Below are 20166 nucleotides of genomic sequence, written 5' to 3'. Positions count from 1 at the left end.
CCCTCTCCCCCTCTCTATCCCTCTCTTCCCTCTCCCCCGTCTCCATCCCTCTCTATCCGCTCTCTCCCTCTCCCCCTCTCTAATCCCTCTCTATCCCTCTCTCCCTCCTCCCCCTCTCTATCCCGCTCTCCTCTCCCCCTCTCTATCCCTCTCTATCCCTCTCTCCCTCTCCCCCTCTCTATCCCTCTCTATCCCTCTCTCCCTCTCCCCCTCTCTATCCCTCTCTATCCCTCTCTCCCTCTCCCCCTCTCTATCCCTCTCTATCCCTCTCTCCCTCTCCCCTCTCTATCCCTCTCTATCCCTCTCTCTCCTCCCTCTCCCCCCCTCTATCCCTCTCTATCCCTATCTATCCCTCTCTCCCTCTCCCCCTCTCTATCCCTCTCTATCCCTCTCTATCCCTCTCTCCCTCTCCCCCTCTCTATCCCTCTCTATCCCTCTCTCCCTCTCCCCCTCTCTATCCCTCTCTCTCCCTCTCCCCCTCTCTCCCCCTCTCTATCCCTCTCTATCCCTCTCTCCCTCTCCCCCTCTCTATCCCTCTCTCCCTCTCCCCCTCTCTCTCCCTCTCCCCCTCTCTCTCCCTCTCCCCCTCTCTATCCCTCTCCCCCTCTCTATCCCTCTCCTCTCCTCCCCCCTCTCTCTCCCTCTCCCTCTCTCCCTCGCACCATCTCTTCTCTCCCTCTCCCCTCTCTCTTCCCTCTCCCCCCTCTCCTCCCTCCCCCTCTCTCTCCCTCTCCCTCTCTCTCCCTCTCCCCTCTCTATCCCCTCTCCCCCTCTCTCTCCCTCTCCCCCTCTCTATCCTCTCCCCTCTCTATCCCCTCTCTCCCTCTCTATCCCTCTCCCCCTCTCTATCCCTCTCTCCCTCTCCCCTCTCTATCCCTCTCTCCTCTCTCTCCCCTCTATCCCTCTCCCCCTCTCTCTCTCCCTCTCCCTCTCCCCCTCTCTCCCTCTCTATCCCTCTCCCTCTCCCCCTCTCTCTCCCTCTCTATCCCTCTCCCCCTCTCTATCCCTCTTTCCCTCTCTATCCCTCTCCCCCTCTCTATCCCTCTTTCCCTCTCCCCCCTCTCTCTCCCTCTCCCCCTCTCTCCCTCTCTATCCCTCTCCCCTCTCTATCTCTCTCCCCCTCTCTATCCCTCTCCCCCTCTCTATCCCTCTCCACCTCTCTCTCTCTCTTTCAGTTGGTTGGTTTGTCGATCTGTATTTCAACCTTTCTGTCTGCCTGCCATCTCTCTTTTCTCTGTCCCTCCATCAGGTGGGTGACGCGATGAGGCGTATGCACGAGCGCAACAACATCGGCAAGGTGATTCTGCTCCCAGAGCCAAAGAAAGAGGAGGAAAAGCCCGAGTCCAACCCTGAGCCAGCAGAGACAGAGGACAAGAAAGAGGAGGAAAAGGATGAGGATAAGATGGAGACCGGCACAGAAGAGGTCAAGAGAGAGGAGAATTGAGAAAGGGAGAGTATGTGTGTGAGCAGTAGACTTGAGCACTTCATCATTGGCCTTCTCTACTCCTCAGTCCATGTCTCAGAAATCGACCATTGCCTCAGTGTTTCTATCTGTTTATACATGTGAGGTGAAGTTGCCCCTAAGTGCTGATCTAAGATCTTCTTCTTTTTTTTAACCCACTTTCGGTTCAAATGTAGATTCTGCGAAACACAAAGTAAACAGCCGTATCAGGCCGACTTCAGCAACAACAACGAGCACAAGGCGAGGCTGATTTCTACGCAGTTGTTGTCAAACAGCTATACTAACGTCGGAGACTGAGGCGTAAGCCGTGCACGTGCACAGATGCTCTGTGTGAGTGCGTCGTCTCGCAGCGTGCTCATCTGCGACATCGCTGGCTTTACCTTGCTACTCGTGCCAACGGCACATCGCCGAGTCTCCGTTTGACAAGGCTAGGATAAGCTGCACTTAGAACTGCGCTTAGGGGCAAATGTGTATGGTGGTCTTGTTCTACTGACACGAGTGACTGAGTCGTGTTGCTTGTAAAATAGCTTCTCAGACAACGTTGCTATGTTTCCAGTATGTTCCAAGGCCTTATGTTTCAAAGGAAAAAGTGCCCCATTAGCAACACTTCATGAGTCACCAATGTCGAACCCTTTACTGTGCTGTGTCTCCCTACAAGTTGAATGGCATGCTCTTCTTGATTCAGCAGGCAGACACCGTATTGTTATATGAATTGGAGGTCAAGCTTCTAAACGAAAATGTGTCAGTATTTTGCATTAGTGAATTATGGAAAGTGTGTGTGTGTGCGTGCTTGCTTGCGTGTGTGTGTGTGCATGTGAGTGTTTCTGAGTGATATATGGGTTTGATGTTGTTTGAATTGTGCTTTGCCAAAATTCTCTTTCGATGTCTTCATGTCATATTTCAATATGTAGATTGTCGCTGACTTTCGTGGCCACTTTGAGAGTACTACGAGACCCGTGTTTAAGTGTAGTTTGTTAGATGGATTGTTGCTTTTTTTACTGACCTAGTGTGCCAAATTAAACACCAACTTTCCCCTTTGCCCATGTATCACAGAAAAAGAATGAAGAACAGGGCCTTCCTTCACCTTGTCAAACTGTTTGAATTGTTCTTGATTAAACAATTGTCCCGGTGACCTTGTGGTAAAACAAACAAAAAGTGTTTGGCACAAGCTTTTCTTGTCAACACTGCTTCCGTTTTGTGATTATCGTCGCACGGCGCTCAATGGTTGAACAGTGCCTCTTCAGTATAAAAAGTAGAATAGGAATACACTTATTATATACTTAATATACTTTTTATATGAAGTATATAAACAATCCACAGTTTGTAACTGTGTATTCTCAAGGATTGTTCCCAGCCTTCCTCCAGACCAGTCAAGTTGATCTGACTTAAGAAACAGGAGAACATGGGAACACACTTGACTTTTGCATCAACTATATAGTGCTTTGCTCTCTGGACACTTCCTCGTCGGTGCCATGATGTATTCTACAATGATCTGCAGCGAATAGGCCTATATCATTCGCTATTATCTGTGGCCAAAATATCATATGACACATTCGCAAATAGAACACTTGATCTGTAGAATTTGTATAAGGGAATTTCCATTTTTTCCCCCCTGTGTTTTCATGGTGAATTCTCACTGTGTTCCATTTCATAACATTGGATCCGTATCTTATGGCTTTCATGAATGACTCCAAATGGTCTTTTGCCGAGCTCACGGTCTAGTGTTGACACACCCAGCTGCTTGCAGATGTATACCGAACCTGGAGACTGGGGTTCGATTCCCATGACCATTCTTTCTACTGTATCTCCCCCTCTAATTCTGTTCAGACTAAATCAAGTTTGCAAATACAAAACGGGGCTCTAATTCCACTCTGCTTTCAAAACTCCAAATGGTTAATATAAGAGGAAGCAGATGTTTTTTCCAGCTGTGGCGGTAACCCGACGCAGCAGAGAAAGGAAGCTCCTCTTCTCCCCGTCCCAAAACCACGCCACCACACATTCCACTCCTACTCTCCACTCTCTCTCTCTCTCGCTCTCTCGCTCTCTCTGTCTCTCTCTCTCTGTCTCTCTCTCTCTCTCTCTCTCCGGAGAGCATTCACATCTTTATTTTCGCGTTAAACAAGTCAAATGAATATGTAACTTTTGTTTAGGAATGTGTCTATGATTAGAGTTTATTTTTTCCATTTGCAATTTTTCCCCTCTTGTCAGAAGTGAAAATGGAAAGGTTGGGTTTGTGTAGTTTTCCTTCTTTCCTGGCATTAGAATGAATGAGGTATGAGCTAAGACATGGCTGGGTTTTTCTGGAAGGAATTGGGACTGGGAATCTGAGTATCTGATTCCTTTTTTCCCCCCCAGGAGTCCTTATGACCCTGCAGGTGTTTCCACCCATTCTGAAACCTGAATCATACTGAACGCTGATTTGCATTGTTCAGAGCCAGCGGTTTGTTGTTGTAATACTTTTGTTGCTCAAATCCCCATATTTGTTTGCCTATTTTTGCTTCATCCAAAAGCACCGACGGACATACCCAAGCACTTAATATGACACGACTAACTTTACACGTGGTTTGTTTAATGTTATCATACACTTCCTGGATGTATTTTGAAGTCTTTGATTGAAATCCTCTGCCGTGCTTGAACCTGTGTTTTCACCACTTTCACCAGTCCACATGAACTGGTGACGCTTTTCTGACGTTTTGCCCTGTGCCTTACCTGTGTTGTACTGTACATGTTTTCTGAAATGAATAAATTGCATTCCAAAAATGACAAACGGGCTTATCTAGGCTATGACGATTTTCTTTGTGCTTTCACGCCCTGAGCTGTCCTATATACAGTATGCTGCTTGGGATTCTGGACAGTCTCAAATACAGACCAATTGCTCCCCTTGCACTTCAGTAACAGTACTGCACACAGTCCTTGAGTTATTCAGTGTAGACGCGATACTGGAGCTGTGGAGAGTATGAACCGAGTCAGCGTAAAGCATTCTTTGGGGATCTTTTTGGTTTGCTCTGTTTGTGGTAGATTTTGTAGGTACTTTTTTTTCTGACCAGTAGACCGGTATAATCCAAGTGTCACCACCAAACAACTCAGATTTTAAAGTGGAACTCTAGCTGGAAAAGAGAGCCAAATGACATCTGAACTGATATCTGTATTTTAATCATTTGAGTCAACCAATATACAGTATGTGTTCAACATATGCGTCGTCTTCAGTGTATTAAATAGGCATTATCATGAACATTTCCTGATTGTGACTATTTTTCATAGAACAATATATATTGTGAACCTTACTTTTTTTTGTTATATAACTTTAGTGTCTACATAGGAAAATGTACATCAAAAATAATTAATGATTACATTTTTAAAGCGCTCTTTGGTCGGTTTGAGTTTTTTCTCATGTCTTGATCCATTGCGGTTTTTCGGCCCTCCTCGATGCCATGAGACCTCAGTGCCTCAGCTAAGCATTTGAGATATCTTGAGTCTGGGTATCCATTCCTATAGAGGGGAGACTTATTTAGGACCACAATCTACTAAACCTATTTCAACTCATCTTTTAGGCCTACCAGGGTAAGAATCTTGGATTATGGCACTGCCACTATAGTTTAAATTAGTTTCATATTTCAATGTCATAGTTTTCATACTGTACATTGGACAAAAACCTCACCTGGAAATCCCTCCCTCGATGCTGGTCTTGTGTGGGATGCTACCCCAGGTCACACAATCCCTAGTGTCCCCTACTCTCACGTTGAAGGTGAGGCCTCGATGAAAGGCACGTTGGAGGCATGGCAGAAGCTTGAGAGTCGTTTCATTCAGAGGCAGGAAGGCATGGAACGTGCCCCCTTGGAAAGACCCCCCAGGGTTTGGATGACCTTTCTGCACAGAGGTGGTATGTAGATCACGAGGAGGCAACACACATCTATAGGTAAGACCTCATCTACACACCCTAGACATAAAGCCTTTGTACGACTGTCATAAGGATTCTTTAATGCCTGTCGACTGATGATCTCGGTGTTGATCACACGTGGCTCTATATCAGGTGGATTCAAATCAAGAGCTATTGTAACATGAAACATTTCGGCAGTAATAAATATGTGTGATATAAAAGTGTAGCCTAAGCAAACTGTCATTTCCAATCCCTTTGAACAATTCCCAATTCTCAAAGGTTAGACCTTACCCCTTGGATGCCATCAGGAATGTTGTAGGTTATCTTCAGCGTTGTATCCTTGTTGTACCCGACCAGACTGATGGACATCTCACTGCGGGTCATGGTCCCTCGGATGCCCACGACACCTTCCTGAGATTTAGGACGTACTTTACAGTCGGGATGGATGTGATTCTGGCACAAGGCCCCGCCACAAGCAGTCATAGACACAGATTCCCCAGTGGTTCCACCTGCCCAAGATGGACTGGCCTTCACCTCGGTGTCTTTCACATCTTGTTTCTCATTGGACCGGCTTGCCCCGTAATGTTTGGCGGTGGCGCTTTGTGGATTCACTGCATGAGACTTTGCACATTCCACGCATGATGGGCACATGGCTTTTCCACCAGCCGTCCAAGATACAGATGCCCCTGCGGTTCCACATATACAGGACAAACCTGCATTTCCTTCGCTATGGTCCTTTTGGGTCTGCAGTTCCCTACTGCTAGGTATCTGGCTTTCCTCAGGCTTTGGCCCTGTCAACCTCTGAGCACTGTTCTCTGGTAATGGTGCTGCACCATCATTTCCTTCTGTAACACTTCGTGACCCCTCTGCTTTATAGGGAGCACTGATTGTCCTGAAACTCTTTTCATCCAGGCGACCAGATGCTCCTAACCGAAGCTTCAAAACAGGCACTTTCTTCACATCTGATTGGCTCACTCCCTCCAAGCTCCCTGATGAAGCAATGTTGTTTGCAGAGGTGGTCTCCTGGTCTTGTTTGTCACTACTGGCAGAGCTCTGATGTGCTGCTGAGGAGTTTATGTTAGCGTTGGATGCAGAATCAGAAGATGGTTTCTTAAGATCAATGGGTCTCTCTTCCATGGTCTGTTCCCCCTCTGTCCCAAAATGAAGCATCTTTTTTAGAAATGACATCGCCTCCATGCAATCCAGTTTTGGACCAAAGATTAAAATGCTCATAGTATTTGGCATTGGAATGATTTTCACTTTCTCCCATGTCTCTCTCACAGTGGTGCATAACACCTCCACTGTCTCATTCTTCGAGTCTGACACACCCAGCTGTGTTAACAACAGCTCATGGGTGGAGAAGTCCTCGGCTACCTTGGCAATCTTCTCTTTCAGCACCTGCTGACACATCCAGACATTGGCTGGATCTTTCCCTCTCAGATGGAGGACGACCTCATTTAATGTTTTTTTCTCCGTCATCTGCAGGTCAGAGGTTACTTCCTCTAGCAGTATGTGGAAAACCTCCTTTATGTATAACCATTGAGTTGTGGGCACCACCAGCTCTACACTGAAGACTTGCCTAGTCTCTGGGTGACTGGTAGTTTCGCCTCCTTTGGTCTTTCCAAACAGGTCTACAGCTGAGCTGCTGTCCTTTCTGACTTGTTTAGTCCTAACCTGCCCTGAGAAACTGTTGGACCGTCTCAGAGTGGAAATTGACATGGATTGTTGGACTACGCCAGTTGGAACCGGCCTGTCCACAGACATGTCCATATCATCCATTGAGTAGCCCTGGAATTCACTAAAGTTTGCTGCTTTTGTGGGTCTGGTTTCATTGTTTTGTGCCAAGTTCAGGGGGGGGTTACCAGACAAGGGAGCAGTGGACGATGGTTCATACCTTTTGAAGAGGGTGTCTTCCTGGAGATCCCTTGGACCAGAACTTGACATTTCAACCTTCTGACTCGTAATCCCTGAAATTGGTCCACTACCGAATTTCTGGTCGTTCGTTCCAATGAGTTTTGTGGACGAGAAACTATTTGTCTGGTGATCCTCAGGAGCCTTTACGTCACCCAAGATGGACCAAGTCTCATCATCTTTAGGTGTCTCAGTACCCATAGTTCTCCCAAATGTGGCCGCCATTTTGAATTCTTTGCTCCTCACAGCCCTTTGTTTTCTAAGCTTGGTGTCAGGCACAAAGGATAGAGACGCATCTCCCGAGGGGTGAAATAACTCTTGACCGTGCTCCTTTGTTGTCCCTTGCGTGTCCATTAGGAACTGCTTGGCCTCTGACACGTCACTTCCACTGCCCACCAGATAGACATTGGAGTTGTCTTCATTGATCAGCAGCTTTGTGAATCTCTGCGTTAAGGCTTTAAAAGCCTGCTGGAGCCCCAACCTGGGGAAGCTTTCCTTAACCAACTGCTCCTTGCGAAGTTGGGCCTCTTTGTCTTGGTACAGCCAGCCCAGCTCCCCATGCGCAAGCCTTAGACGCTCCACCCCTCGCCCAGTGGCCCCAGTCTTAAGCTGCAGATAGAGGGTGGTGATATCCCTGGTGGTGACGTCCAGTATCTCTACTCCATGCCTGTCGAGGATGTTCTGGTACTCAGCCGAGCAGTGCTTTCGGAGGTATCGGAAGATGTCTGAGTCTATGACCATTGAGAAGTCCTCCGTTAAGGTTCCCTTCTCTAATGCCACTGCATCCTCTATGTCATTGATGTAAGATGTATGCAATGCCCCCGCCTCCTCTCTATGATTGGTGTATGATGTGTACAATGCATCCGCCCCCTTTCTATCATTGGTGTAAGATTCTTGAAGAAGGGCACGATTACTCTCAGAGGCTTTACTGGAACATTTCCCCAGATCCTGTCCGTTGGCCTGTCCTGAGGTGTCAGTGTCCTGCTGTCTTTCTGTTTGTCCTTGAGCAGAGTTGTATCTTTTGTCATCCTTGGTGGCCTCAGCTTTAAGGGAATGGACATCTTTTGAGGTCTGTGAATTGAAAAGTCTCAGCAGACACTTGGTCAGGATTTGGACTTCTGTGTAGCGACCATTGAAAGTGCAGAGGTCAGCATGAACGTGAAAGGTGCATTTTATGTCGCAGGCATTTTTGAGGATGTCAGATATCGATGTTTTGCCCCCATTCAATTTGCTGTAGTCCACTGTCACAGCTGTGTCCACAAAGAGCTGAAAGATTGAATTAAGAAGAGTGAGACTAGGATTTGACTAAAAAGATTAGATGTTTAGATGGTTTATTCGCATGCCTTACCTCATCTGGGTCCATTTCTTTGTTGTGCAAACTCACACTTAGCTCATATTGCTTGTCATTCACTGATAATGTGTGATTCTGATGTTCAACCACTCTCCGAGCCACTGCGTGTCATGTAGAATTTTTAAAAAGACAACAAATATTACTTAAACTCCTCAAGGACACACTGTAGGCTACCTGAATATGCATTATAGGGTGTGCTCTATAGGATGTCCCTTGTCAAGATAATTGCATGTCAGACCCATCAATCAGATAAATCAGATATGTGTGGTATACACAAAACATCTTGTAATTTTTAGTACTTTTCCTCTTAAGGTTCTCTATGTTTTACTTATTATACTATCTACTTCCTTCATTTTTTTCCCAAGCCCACCGATGACCTCTAACCTTCACTGTCCTCAAAGGTAATGAAGGCAGAGCCAGGCGTTGTCTTGGAGACAGTGACAGATGAAATGTCCCCTCCTCCATTCCTCTTCCGCAGGAAATGAATGTGGAGCTTGTCGATCAGTCTGTTTTTACTGATATCTAGGGGTAACCCACACACTCTGACCGTTCCACCCTCCTTCGCCATCCTTGTTATTTATCTGTAAGCATAGGCAAGGCCAAGGACATCCACAGTTAACAATGTTTTGCCAAATGATGAAATTGCAATCACTGATCACAACCTAATCAATTCAACCGTTTTGAAAGAGTATACAGTCATAATAGCAACTCAGAAAGCGTTAATTCTTTTCAGTATTTAAACCCTCAGGTTTCAGTCATTTCAATATCATATTATCAATGATTCTGACACGTAAATGTAAATACATTTTTATTGCCGAAATCATTTCAGAACAAGACTACGTTAGGCAGGCCTGAATAACTGCTTCCATACATGCTGTGCGCAAAGATATGAACAAATCATAAAGCAATCTGTCTGTGTAAATCACTCCATGTTTAATTAAAAAAAAGTTAACTATGTTGATTTGTATTGCTGGTAATTCAAGTCATGATGTTGTGGCTCGAAAAATTTAGGCCAACCCATTACCTGGATAAGAGCCACATACCCTAATGCACCTTCAGACTAGGCCTACAACATTGCAAATATATTTTATATTTTAGCAATTTATTAAAATCTTTGGATATTACCTTTCTTTTGTGTGCGTTTGTCCTAGATTCAAATATGAAACGAGATATGTTATCAGAGCAAAATGACGAACTATTGCTTGCAAATCTGAGAGAGATTATTCTCGGTTCTCAAGAAATGGAAAGTGAAAGGACTGCGTGAATGAGTCAGTGATGGCGTCAAAAACATAAAAACAGCAACTATTTTTTGTGAGAACAGAAAAGGGAACATTAGCGTTATCAAGTACCCATTCGAAGTTTTTAGATACATTTTTGGGGGATTTTTTTAAAAAAGTACAATTTCCTCGACGGTAAAATAACTGACACGGTGTGAGCATACCTACCACAAGAGGTCCCCATTACATCACGGAAAGCTAATGATGGGCTCAATTCCAATGATTTATATATACACTAGATAACCTATTGGGGGCGCTGTGTTGAAGTCACGGTGCCTCCATCTTGGCACTCCCACCCATTACAAAAAAAATATTTTGGAAGCCATAGAAATGCTTTTATTAATGTCTACATTTTCGTCTTGACACTTTTATTCTATTACAGAAATCATAATACACACTTTTAAATTATATTATGTGAGCAAACCTTAAAATTGTCCTTTTTTGAGATTTAAAGTATCATTTTTGATATTACTAATGTTACTGTCCCACTAAAACAAAAATACATATTTAAATACATGTAATTTTGTCCTTGAAACATTTAATTGAAATACTGTAGAATCCATTCATTCCTATGGAGGACTGCTCCTACTGGGGAATGACAAAATGGCCGACAGGTGGCTTCAAAGCCACTCGATGACCAATAGGTACAGCAGCATCAGCAATCCAGGGTTTATCATTGCTCAATTCACCCCCAGTGTCTACAGTGATGCACAAAAACAGTCCACAGGAAGCCAGAAGTTAAATACAATTCCATTTCAACTTTCTGTGCAGGTGAGCAGGAAGCTTGGTCATGATGAGGTTGGAAGTTTGAGACAAAATATATAGATTCGATTTTTATTTAGTCACCTGCAATGTACAGTGAAATTCTTAAGCTCTGAGCTCCAACAGTGCAATTGTGAATGAAACAATGAAACAAACAAATGTATAATAATAACATATGTTCACAACTGTGACATTGATAAATATTAATGTCCATTGGGGTGTGGGCAGGGTAACTGGGGGAGGGGGGGGGAGGGGTAGTGGTGGCTATCTGCTAAATGACTGAAATGTAAATGTGTTCAGCATGATAAGTGTCCATTGGGGTGGGAGCAGGGTAGATGCTTGTTGAGGGAAGAGAAAGTCTCCAAATGGAGAAATGCAGGGAGTCACCACCTTCTTGTGCCTTCTTCCCCATTGTGTCTGTGTCGTTTGTGTAGTTTGACCATTTCAGCTCCTCAGAGATGAACTTGACATTTTGTAGGTCTCCACGGAGGCCCCTTTGATAAGGATGGAGGCGTGCCCATCCCTGGTTCCTCCTGAAGTCCAATCAGCTCGTTTGTTTGGCTGACATTGAGGGAGAGGTTCTCTATGTGATCAAGTGTTAACATAAAGTGTTCTGTCAAACTGTCTAGTAGTCATTTTCTCATAGCATTAGAAAAGTTGTCTTTAGTATCTTTGTTTACCAAAAGGCATCCTGTTTTTTTGTTTGATCTTTAGATCTCAATTTATGACATTGAAACAGCCTAAGAAGGTTCACTGAAACCCTTCCAACCTAAGAACTTGAATTCCATTGACGATTAATAGTCAATATACTGTACTGTGGCCTACCATTGAACAACCTTGACCAGCACTCAGTGGAGTTGTTGGCAGAGCTTGTACAATGGCACTATGTTCCACCACTTCGATGGCTGAGAACAGAAGATACAGGAGATCTATAAAACAGATTACTGTGGCCCACATGGGGACTGTTACCATGATAATGTGTGTAGGTCACAAGTGTTGCACATACATGAACAAACATAGGCACGCTGTGTTCCAACTCTACACAAATGCAATGAACTACCATTGAATCGTTTTTAAATACTTCTATTTCTAGGCTACAGTCTACTATGCTTTATTGACACATTTTCTCATATGGTGTTTTTCTTCAGCAATATCACTAGCACGGCAGGAAGCCTAAAGGTTTGAGCGTTGGGCCAGTAACTAAAAGGTCGCCAAAATGTGAAAAATCTGCCAATGTGCCCTTGAGCAAGGCATTTAAACCTAATTTCACCGGGGTTGCCTTTGATAATGGCAGACCCTGGTCATGGCCCCACTCTCCAAGGGTGTCTCATGGGGAGTTGGGATATGCACAACAACAACAAAAAATCCAGTTCCCTCATACATAGGACAAATATAAGCACCCACCAATGAGATAATTTAGGTCTATTATATTATATTATACAAAAAGTGTTATACCCTGTGTCAGTACATGGCTGATAGCGCGTAGCCTAATCTACGCACGTAAACAGTGTAGCCGCCTCCTATGTTGTCGCGTCACTGGGACGCAGTTGGACGTCATCGCGGCTGTCGCTCGCCTTGGTTTTGACGCCCATGGTGGGGGAGTTGGAATGCATTTAATTCATCTGCCCCCGCTACCCGGCGAGGCGAAGCAAATGTCCCGTCGCCGACACAAGAATGCGGTAGCCGGGCACCACCAACCACTCAGGACGAGGGGCACAGAGCTGACCATTTGAAAACACATGTTCACCGGTATAATTATTTGATGTCATAATATCGTCTATTTATTCTCTCTGTTCTGATTAATATTGATTTTGTCTTTTGATCCCCTGGCACGCAAACCCCAAAAATGTACGGTCAATGTACCCAAATCGGACAGTGGAGTGGGCTGCGCTACGGACCTTCAAGGGTAACCTTTAGTCGCATTAATAATAGCTGTTCGAGTGTATATTTAGACAGCTTAGTCAGTGGATATGTACTATAAATAAGGGGACCAGTGTGGGAATGGAAATCAGCGTTTATCAATCATCTGATGAGGTGCGTTGGAACAGTTATATTGGCATGTGTAAAATTAGATCTGTATTTGATTTTACGCAGGCTGTATCAGCAAAGTGTCTTTGATCGGCCTGGGAATAGCCCATAATCTAACACTGTTCTTCCAAAATGGGCAGGACGTTTTGTTTTTCTTTTGGGATTGCAATGCGCAAATGTTGCAGCACTGCGCTGCTCTTTACACTTTAATTATTTAATCTGCAGTTGCACTTCTGCTTTGCTGATCGGGCGATTTGTTCACGTAAGAGTTTTATGTTGTAACGGTCTGGGTTTAAAATGCATATAGGCACCATTGCATAGGCCTATAAAATCCAACCATGCAAACTAACAAAGCTTTTACTTTAAATCAACAAACAGCAGCAGCCGATATGCCATTTCAATGGGTTGCAACATTTACTAAGACCGTATCATTTATCACGACTATTTATTAGGTTACTTAGACCTAATTATTATTTAGTTGTTACTATGATTGATTTTAGGAACACTTGGGACACTAGGGAATATTGAACCAATTGACTGCTCAGCGTTGGTCCACTTATGGTCAAGATATGCAGTGTGATGTAATATCCTTGTGGCCCCGCCCTCTTTCCCCACTCCAGTCACAGCAAGACTGCAACAGTAGTGCCTTGTGCCTGCTTGAAGCCTAGCTCTTATGTCAAAATGGCATCATTCCAAGGTTTATTCTGTGGGCTGTATCCTAGGAGGCTCCGTGTTAATCTATTGAATGAATGTGGAGATGTTCAGCATTGGAATATTACCAAGTGTAGGCCTAGTGTGCTGTTTAATGATAAAGTTGTGCAGATATAATTTTTATTGCACTATAGCTTAGTAATTCAAGTGATATCTTTCAAAACAACTGGGAGGCTACATTTTTCCACACTTGCCATAAACTGCATGTGAATGTGCTCCTTGTTGTTTTTCTCTTCGATACATTCCATTCGGTATCTCAGACCCATTTTCTTATCTCAACTCCACATCTCTTCCTTTCCTCCTGTAGTAACTCTTGAATCCCAAAGTCCAGTCCTAAGGATTTAGTCTGGGCTGGTTGTGATTTCTCCCCATTTCCGCCACCTTACGTTGTTGCAATTTAAAGCTCATTAAGCTTGCTCAATGGAAAGTCTCCATGGAAAGGTCTTTTCAGTCACAGATTTAATAACAGGTTTAATCAAGGTCTGTGCAACGCATCGACCCATAATGTGTGGAGTCTGGACCAGAGGCATACCAGCAATGACATGACATGATGGCAGAGGGTGATAAGACAATTTTTCACATTCTGGATTCAAGATGTCAGCCAAAAGCACACCACAGTGGTTCACAAAATGTACAGTACTATTGGCCTATAGTACACCGGGGCAATATTTTTTAGCTAGGTCACAGTCTTAAGTCACAACTCAAAAGGAAGCCACTAGTAGGTTTTGACCACCATGGTAAACACTGGCATGACTCACTTTGTTCAACCGTCTCTTTTGTCCCCCTGTCCTCTTGTCTTCCTCAGGTGTGGGCGAGCCACCGCTCCACCGCTCCCCAAACATGGCTGCCTCATCTGTCCCTTCCACGGCCCCAGTCCCGTCCCCTCCCAAACGCTTCCTGGTTCTCTTCGACTTCGACGAGACTATCGTCAACGAGAGCAGCGACGATGCAGTGGTGCGCGCCGCCCCGGGCCAGCAGCTCCCCGATTGGCTGAGACACTCGTACCGTGAGGGCTACTACAACGAGCAAATGCAGCGCATCCTGGCCTACATGGCTGAGCAGGGCGTCACTGAGGACTCCATTCGCTCCAAGGTCGAGCAAATCCCCCCCACGCCCGGCCTTCTCACTCTCTTCCAGTACCTCCAGTCCCGCAAGCAGGACTTTGAGTTGGTGGTGGTCTCCGACGCAAACATGTACTTCATTGAGGCATGGCTGGAGAGGGCTGGGGCTCGCCACCTCTTCCACAGGATCTTCACCAACCCGGCCAGCTTTGACGCTCAGGGGCGCCTGGTGCTCCTGCCCTTCCACGCCCACGACTGCCAGCGCTGCCCCGATAACATGTGCAAGCAGGTGATCGTACGCGGGTACCTGGCGCGGCGGCAGCAGGAGCGCGGCGGCTGCCCCTTCCAGAGGGTGTTCTACGTGGGGGACGGGGCCAACGACATTTGCCCCATGCTGGCCCTGGGGCCCCGCGACACGGCCTTCCCCAGGAGGCACTTTCCCATGCACAGGCTGCTGCAGGAGATGCAGGACGCTGGGACCGAGGGCCTTAAGGTCAGCGTGGTGCCCTGGGCCAGCGGGCAGGACGTGGTGGACTGCCTGAACAGGCTGGAGGAGGAGAGATGAGATGGAGAAAGGACACTGCAGCTAGACAGGTACCAGATTGTGTGCTGTCAGTACAAACAAATCTGGGACCAGGTATAGCACACAGAAGCAGGGTAGGAATGAACAGATTAGGGCAGCCCCAAAAGTTATTGTTAAAAGTATTAAAGAGTAGGAGGAAAATGACATTAGGTATGTCCAGTGTTTTTAAGCAGGTGCTAGAGATCCAAGAATATGTTTGTAAAAGACTAAAGAAGACTTGACTTATTGCAAATGATGCTCCCATTGTGCTTCATTGACAACGTTTTGACCGAAGGTAGACCTAAGGGTCAAAACATTATCAATAAAGCACACGTAAGCATTGATGATAAGGAAGGATACAGTGCTTCAGTGTGATTGCAGTGTGCATAGTCTTCACCTTTTGGTTAGCAGTACTTCCGTAAGCATTAAGAATATACATTTTGGTTAACAGTACCATCTCTGCAGGCATTAAGAATATTAATGTTGGTCCAGTCCACTACTTTGTATGACACCTCCAGAAGTCAATGTGTCATTTGCACCTTGGGATACAAGGGTTCTAATCTTCCCACTTGGTGCTTGACGGCTGCAGTATGTGTGGGTTTTTGTTCTACCCCAGTTCTAAAACATCCTGCAGGTATAGTGCTTTATAAGTTGTTCTAAGCATATATGAGCCTTTATAATGTCTTATAGTAAGGCTTAATCAATCACGATGCGTAGATCATTATTGAAATAAGATGTGTTGTTGGCTTGGGATTAAAAAAAAGCCTCTCTGCACACTCTAGCTTTTCGAGATCAGGGTTGGTAATTATTGGGCTGAAGACAGTGTCCGTGTCCAAATGCCCATACTAGCGTACTAAATAGTATGCAAAAAAAAAAGTGTTATAGTATGTGAAATTTCAAACATAGTACTCCGAATGCGTCGTCTAATACGCGATTGCGTTGACTCCGGCCATTCGTTCATTTTGGTACACCGCATCAATTTATCTGATTATCCGCTGTTTTCAAACATGTGAGTCTGGAAAAAATATGGGGAATTCTAATAGATCAGACGTCGAAATGAGTATGCAGTTTAAGTATGTATTACGCTAGTATGGATATTTAGACACAATCCATGTTCTTTACATGGTCCAGGAGTGTGAGCATTGTTTTGTCCCGGCCCAGCCTTTAACACGCCTCATTCTGCTAATAAAGTAAGTGATGACTGGTTGACATAAGTTGACTAATGGAATCATATGCTCTAGTAGTGTCTGGTACCAACGTCAACACACACTGTGGCTCTCCAGGACAAGGCTTGGGATAGAATGACACAGAGATAGACGCCACTGACGCTCTGGCACACACTCGCTGACACCTAATATACAAGGGCAATGTACACCGACTTGAGATGCAAAGTGAAGACCGTGCACCCGCGCTGCACCTCGTTGTACAGTGCACCCTCACATTGTGAGAAACCTATGAAACACTTGAGACATGAGACATTGGAATCTGTGTGTGGTCCCATGTCTATCATTCTATTGACATTGGAGTGTCTCAATCCCTCCCCCCTGCTATAACTTTCATGGTCTCCTCAGACATTTGAACCCATTGGCCTTCCTTGAACACCCCCATCTCCAGTGTTAACTCTTTCATTGAGCTCTGAGACTTGACAGGGGAGACTATTAACAAATTGAGTCAACAACACTCTATATCTGGGTTGCTATCCACCACCAGAAAAGGCACAGAATCAACTAATGTCCTCCAGAAATGGTTATTGGAGACTTGTTATCGAATTATAGGGGATGCCTGGAGATGGTGGTGGGTTCTACCATAAGACACCAGGGCATTCCCGTAAGCATTCAAATATGAACATCTCCTCCAGTGATAGAAATACTACCTTAGTCCAGCACACTAGTTCAGTGCAACCTCACATACTGAGTCTATGTGCATGTCTATGTAATTTGAACCCTATATAAGACAAGTGTGTGCTCAAAGTCGTAAATCACTGTGAACAAATGGCCATGGGTTGGAGTGTTTGTAACTTTGACCCTGATGCAACAAACAAACAAAAATCCAAAAGGCTTCCTTGAAAATGAACAAACCTGCATGTTGATGTGTTAATGTCATCAAAGTAAGTACCTTTGACAAATTATGAATCAGTGTTACAGCACTTAAATTTGTCTCCGTTGTAACAATATAATCTCTCATCCAACCATAAGCCTACTCATAGGTCAAATACGTTCAAAAACTTGTGCTGCGCTTGATTTGGTTTCTCCGGGACAATGGAACTAATGGAATAGTCCCAAAAGTGTGAACTTCAAATCAAGGTGAATAAAGCGCACCTCAAATACTTTCAAGCATCGGTCGTCCTCAAGTATTTGAAGGTCTTCAAGCTACTGTATGTAATTGATCCAGCTCTGGTTGCCTTAAGCCTCCATGTTCGGGATGGTAAGCGAAAGAAGTTGGCGAGTAGAAACAGATTTGACAACCAGGATAACGCACAGGCCTCAATAGATCCTGTCTGTAGCTTGGTCTCTCAGGGAGCGATGAACGATGTATAGAGCATTCTGTAATGGAGCAGGAATAGCTGCTGATACAAATAGTGTTTATTTGCATGTATTAGTTGCATATCAGCTACATTGCTGTGACCCATGATCAGCATATGATCCGTAAATCACATTGGAGATCATTGATTTACTCTGTCAGACTATTTTGAAATGTTGGAGTATGATACTGAAAAGAGATTAAAGTATTTTAGTGGTTTGGTGAGAGCCATAGTGGGACTTCACTTTAGTTATCAGTTGAATATGTAATACACTATGCTGAGGATGGTGGTGTTGTTGTACTAATTCTGTGATCACTAGATAATACATAATTGACCTGTAACTTGACCTGTAACTGCAATCCAGACATTAAGCTTGGCATAGAAGAATATCCTTGTTTGAGTTTTGTGCAATAACTGGCTTTATGTTCACAGTATAGGGTTAAGTGAAGAGAATGAGAGGAAGTGTAATACTGTGAAACTCATATCCCCAATGCGTCCCGCACCTATGGGCCGTTTTCACTATATAATCTCACCTCAACTTTCACTGAAATGTGTTACACATGTTAAAGCCCCACTTAAACCAGAATGGCCAGTGTTTTGGGTGCTCCTCTTGGCTAATATATGAATTTCTCTTGAAAATGACGCCTGTGTGTGTTTGTGTGTTCTGGTTTGACGTCTTGAGAAATGTCCTTCTTGTTTTGACCGGCATTAGTCCTCCTGCAATTACTGAACTGACTGATCCTCACTGTTCAACTTTAAGAGACGTTATGCTGCGTACTTCATGTTTTAGCCTGTTTGTCTTTCATCTAGAAATCAATGAGACCATGTGTGTAATGTACCATTGTAATAGTAACAGGAATATAAAGCCATCAACAAACTGAGCAGGTTTTCCAGATTTATTTTCAGCTGTGTTCACTGCATCAAGTCTTGAATGGGAAACCTAATAGAGAATGAGTCGAATATTTATTTGATGAATGTAGTTGAAATGTTGACACCGTATGACCAATTGTAACTCCCTTGCTTTGGAATGTGTCAACAATTGAAACAATATTTTTTTATTTGAAACAGCATGCCAATTAAAACATGTCCCACCTCTACTTAACTATCCACTATTTATCCACTCAAATATCCTTGTAAAAGATTGTCTTCCTTATGCAAGAAACAGAGGCGTCATGCGCACCATTTTTGGACTTCACCGATGGCCATGTACACCGTCTTGGAAATAATGATGTGTTTGCAAATTTTGATACCATGGGCTCAATAAGCATACCCATACATATAGGTCTTATTTCCACAAGGTGGCGCCAGTTGAATATGTTTCTGCCAAACGACTGAACGTAGACTACAATCCAGTACTAGAGGATGAACGCTAACGTACGGGAAATGGAATCGAATCAACTGTCAGAAGTCAATGGTGGCGTTCCAGTTCGTCAAAAGATTGCTATATCATATGGATGTTGTTCCTGAGATGTCAAATTGTTCTGCAGGCATTGTAAAATCTGTTAATCTGCGCAATGTGACTGCATCAAACGCACACACACTATTACAGGTATATCATAAATAAATCAACATCGTTTTTTTTTGTACTCAAAAGGGTTGATGTGTTATCACACAGTTACTTTCAAGTTACCTGTAAAAGGCGTCCTGTTTATCTCGTAACCAAGAAACCAAATGTTTAACAGTCTGTCACAAGAGACTAGGGTTTGGGTCAACAGTATTGCTGATCACATGCTATAGCATTGGTTTGTCTGAATATGGCAGAAAAGGCCTGAAGCCTTTTGTTAGTGATGTAGATGACATTGGTGTTTGTGGTTGTCCGTGTCACTTTACTCACACTGAAGTGAGTTGAGATGCTGCTGAAACTCAGCCAAGTAAACAGTTGACTCAGCACACACACACATGTGCTCACACAAGCACACACACACACATGCATTTATGCACACACTAACGGGCGCAAACACACACACACACTATAATAAGGACTTTTCCTTCCACTGAATTTTAGACGGTCATATCTCTGTTTATGCTTTCTTCCTCTCTCTCCCCCCTCTCTCTCTTTGCCTCACTCTCTCTCTCTCTCTCTCTCTCTCTCTCTCAAATTTTTTTTTACATTCAGCATCACTACGTCAATGGAGATTTAGTATTCTTTCTAACAAAGATATCAACATATATTTTGGGATTTCGTGTATCCCTGGAATTAATCAGAATTTTAGACGGTCATATCTCTGTTTATGCTTTCTTCCTCTCTCTCCCCCCTCTCTCTCTTTGCCTCACTCTCTCTCTCTCTCTCTCTCTCTCTCATTTTTTTTTACATTCAGCATCACTACGTCAATGGAGATTTAGTATTCTTTCTAACAAAGATATCAACATATATTTTGGGATTTCGTGTATCCCTAGCTCTGTCTGACAGAGCAAATCAATGATCTCCAATGTATGTTTTGAAAACATACATTGTCCAAACAAAATAGTTTCTTGGCACAACTTACCCTGGCTATGGGGTAAATGGAGCATATGGACAGGGTAAGTTGAGCTGCCTTGGGGTAAGATGTTCCACATCTACACATTTATGAACCGAATAAAATATTATCACCACTGCCTTCGGAGAAAAAAAAGATTGAGTTCATATGGATGACAAATTGGCAA

At 44.2% G+C, this 20166-nt stretch overlaps 3 protein-coding genes across 5 annotated transcripts in view; 2 read left to right on the top strand and 1 right to left on the bottom strand.

Moving 5' to 3' along the window:
- The window catches only part of LOC109865519 (synaptic vesicle membrane protein VAT-1 homolog), a 25700-nt gene extending 21468 nt beyond the window's left edge, over positions 1-4232 (top strand). The window contains exon 6 of the mRNA XM_031799032.1: positions 1250-4232. Coding sequence (XP_031654892.1) covers positions 1250-1444 — 195 coding nt within the window. The 3' untranslated portion in view covers positions 1445-4232. The remainder of the gene's footprint in view (positions 1-1249) is intronic.
- Positions 4233-4594: 362 nt separating this feature from the next.
- On the bottom strand, positions 4595-9850 carry LOC109865518 (uncharacterized). The gene is made up of 6 exons (XM_020453763.2): positions 9727-9850; positions 8986-9182; positions 8599-8702; positions 5631-8516; positions 5121-5329; positions 4595-4951 (listed from the first exon to the last, which is right to left on the bottom strand). The coding sequence occupies exons 2-6, from the start codon at positions 9167-9169 to the stop codon at positions 4810-4812; spliced, it is 3525 nt and encodes a 1174-aa protein (XP_020309352.1). The 5' UTR covers positions 9170-9182; positions 9727-9850; the 3' UTR covers positions 4595-4809.
- A 2353-nt stretch (positions 9851-12203) lies between these two features.
- On the top strand, positions 12204-18404 carry LOC109865517 (probable phosphatase phospho1). 3 transcript variants are annotated; one of them, XM_020453761.2, is made up of 2 exons: positions 12204-12389; positions 14185-18404. In XM_020453761.2, the coding sequence occupies exons 1-2, from the start codon at positions 12380-12382 to the stop codon at positions 15003-15005; spliced, it is 831 nt and encodes a 276-aa protein (XP_020309350.1). In that variant the 5' UTR covers positions 12204-12379; the 3' UTR covers positions 15006-18404. The 3 variants fall into 3 exon arrangements, with proteins under 3 accessions (XP_020309350.1, XP_020309351.1, XP_031655514.1); XM_020453762.2 differs by having other exon boundaries at positions 12386-12674; XM_031799654.1 differs by lacking the exon at positions 12204-12389 and adding an exon at positions 12422-12546.
- Positions 18405-20166: the final 1762 nt, after the last annotated feature.

This window comes from Oncorhynchus kisutch, linkage group LG20, assembly GCF_002021735.2.
Source record: "Oncorhynchus kisutch isolate 150728-3 linkage group LG20, Okis_V2, whole genome shotgun sequence".
NCBI classification, from domain to species: Eukaryota; Metazoa; Chordata; class Actinopteri; order Salmoniformes; family Salmonidae; genus Oncorhynchus; species Oncorhynchus kisutch.
This window is presented reverse-complemented; position numbering and strand designations above follow the sequence as displayed.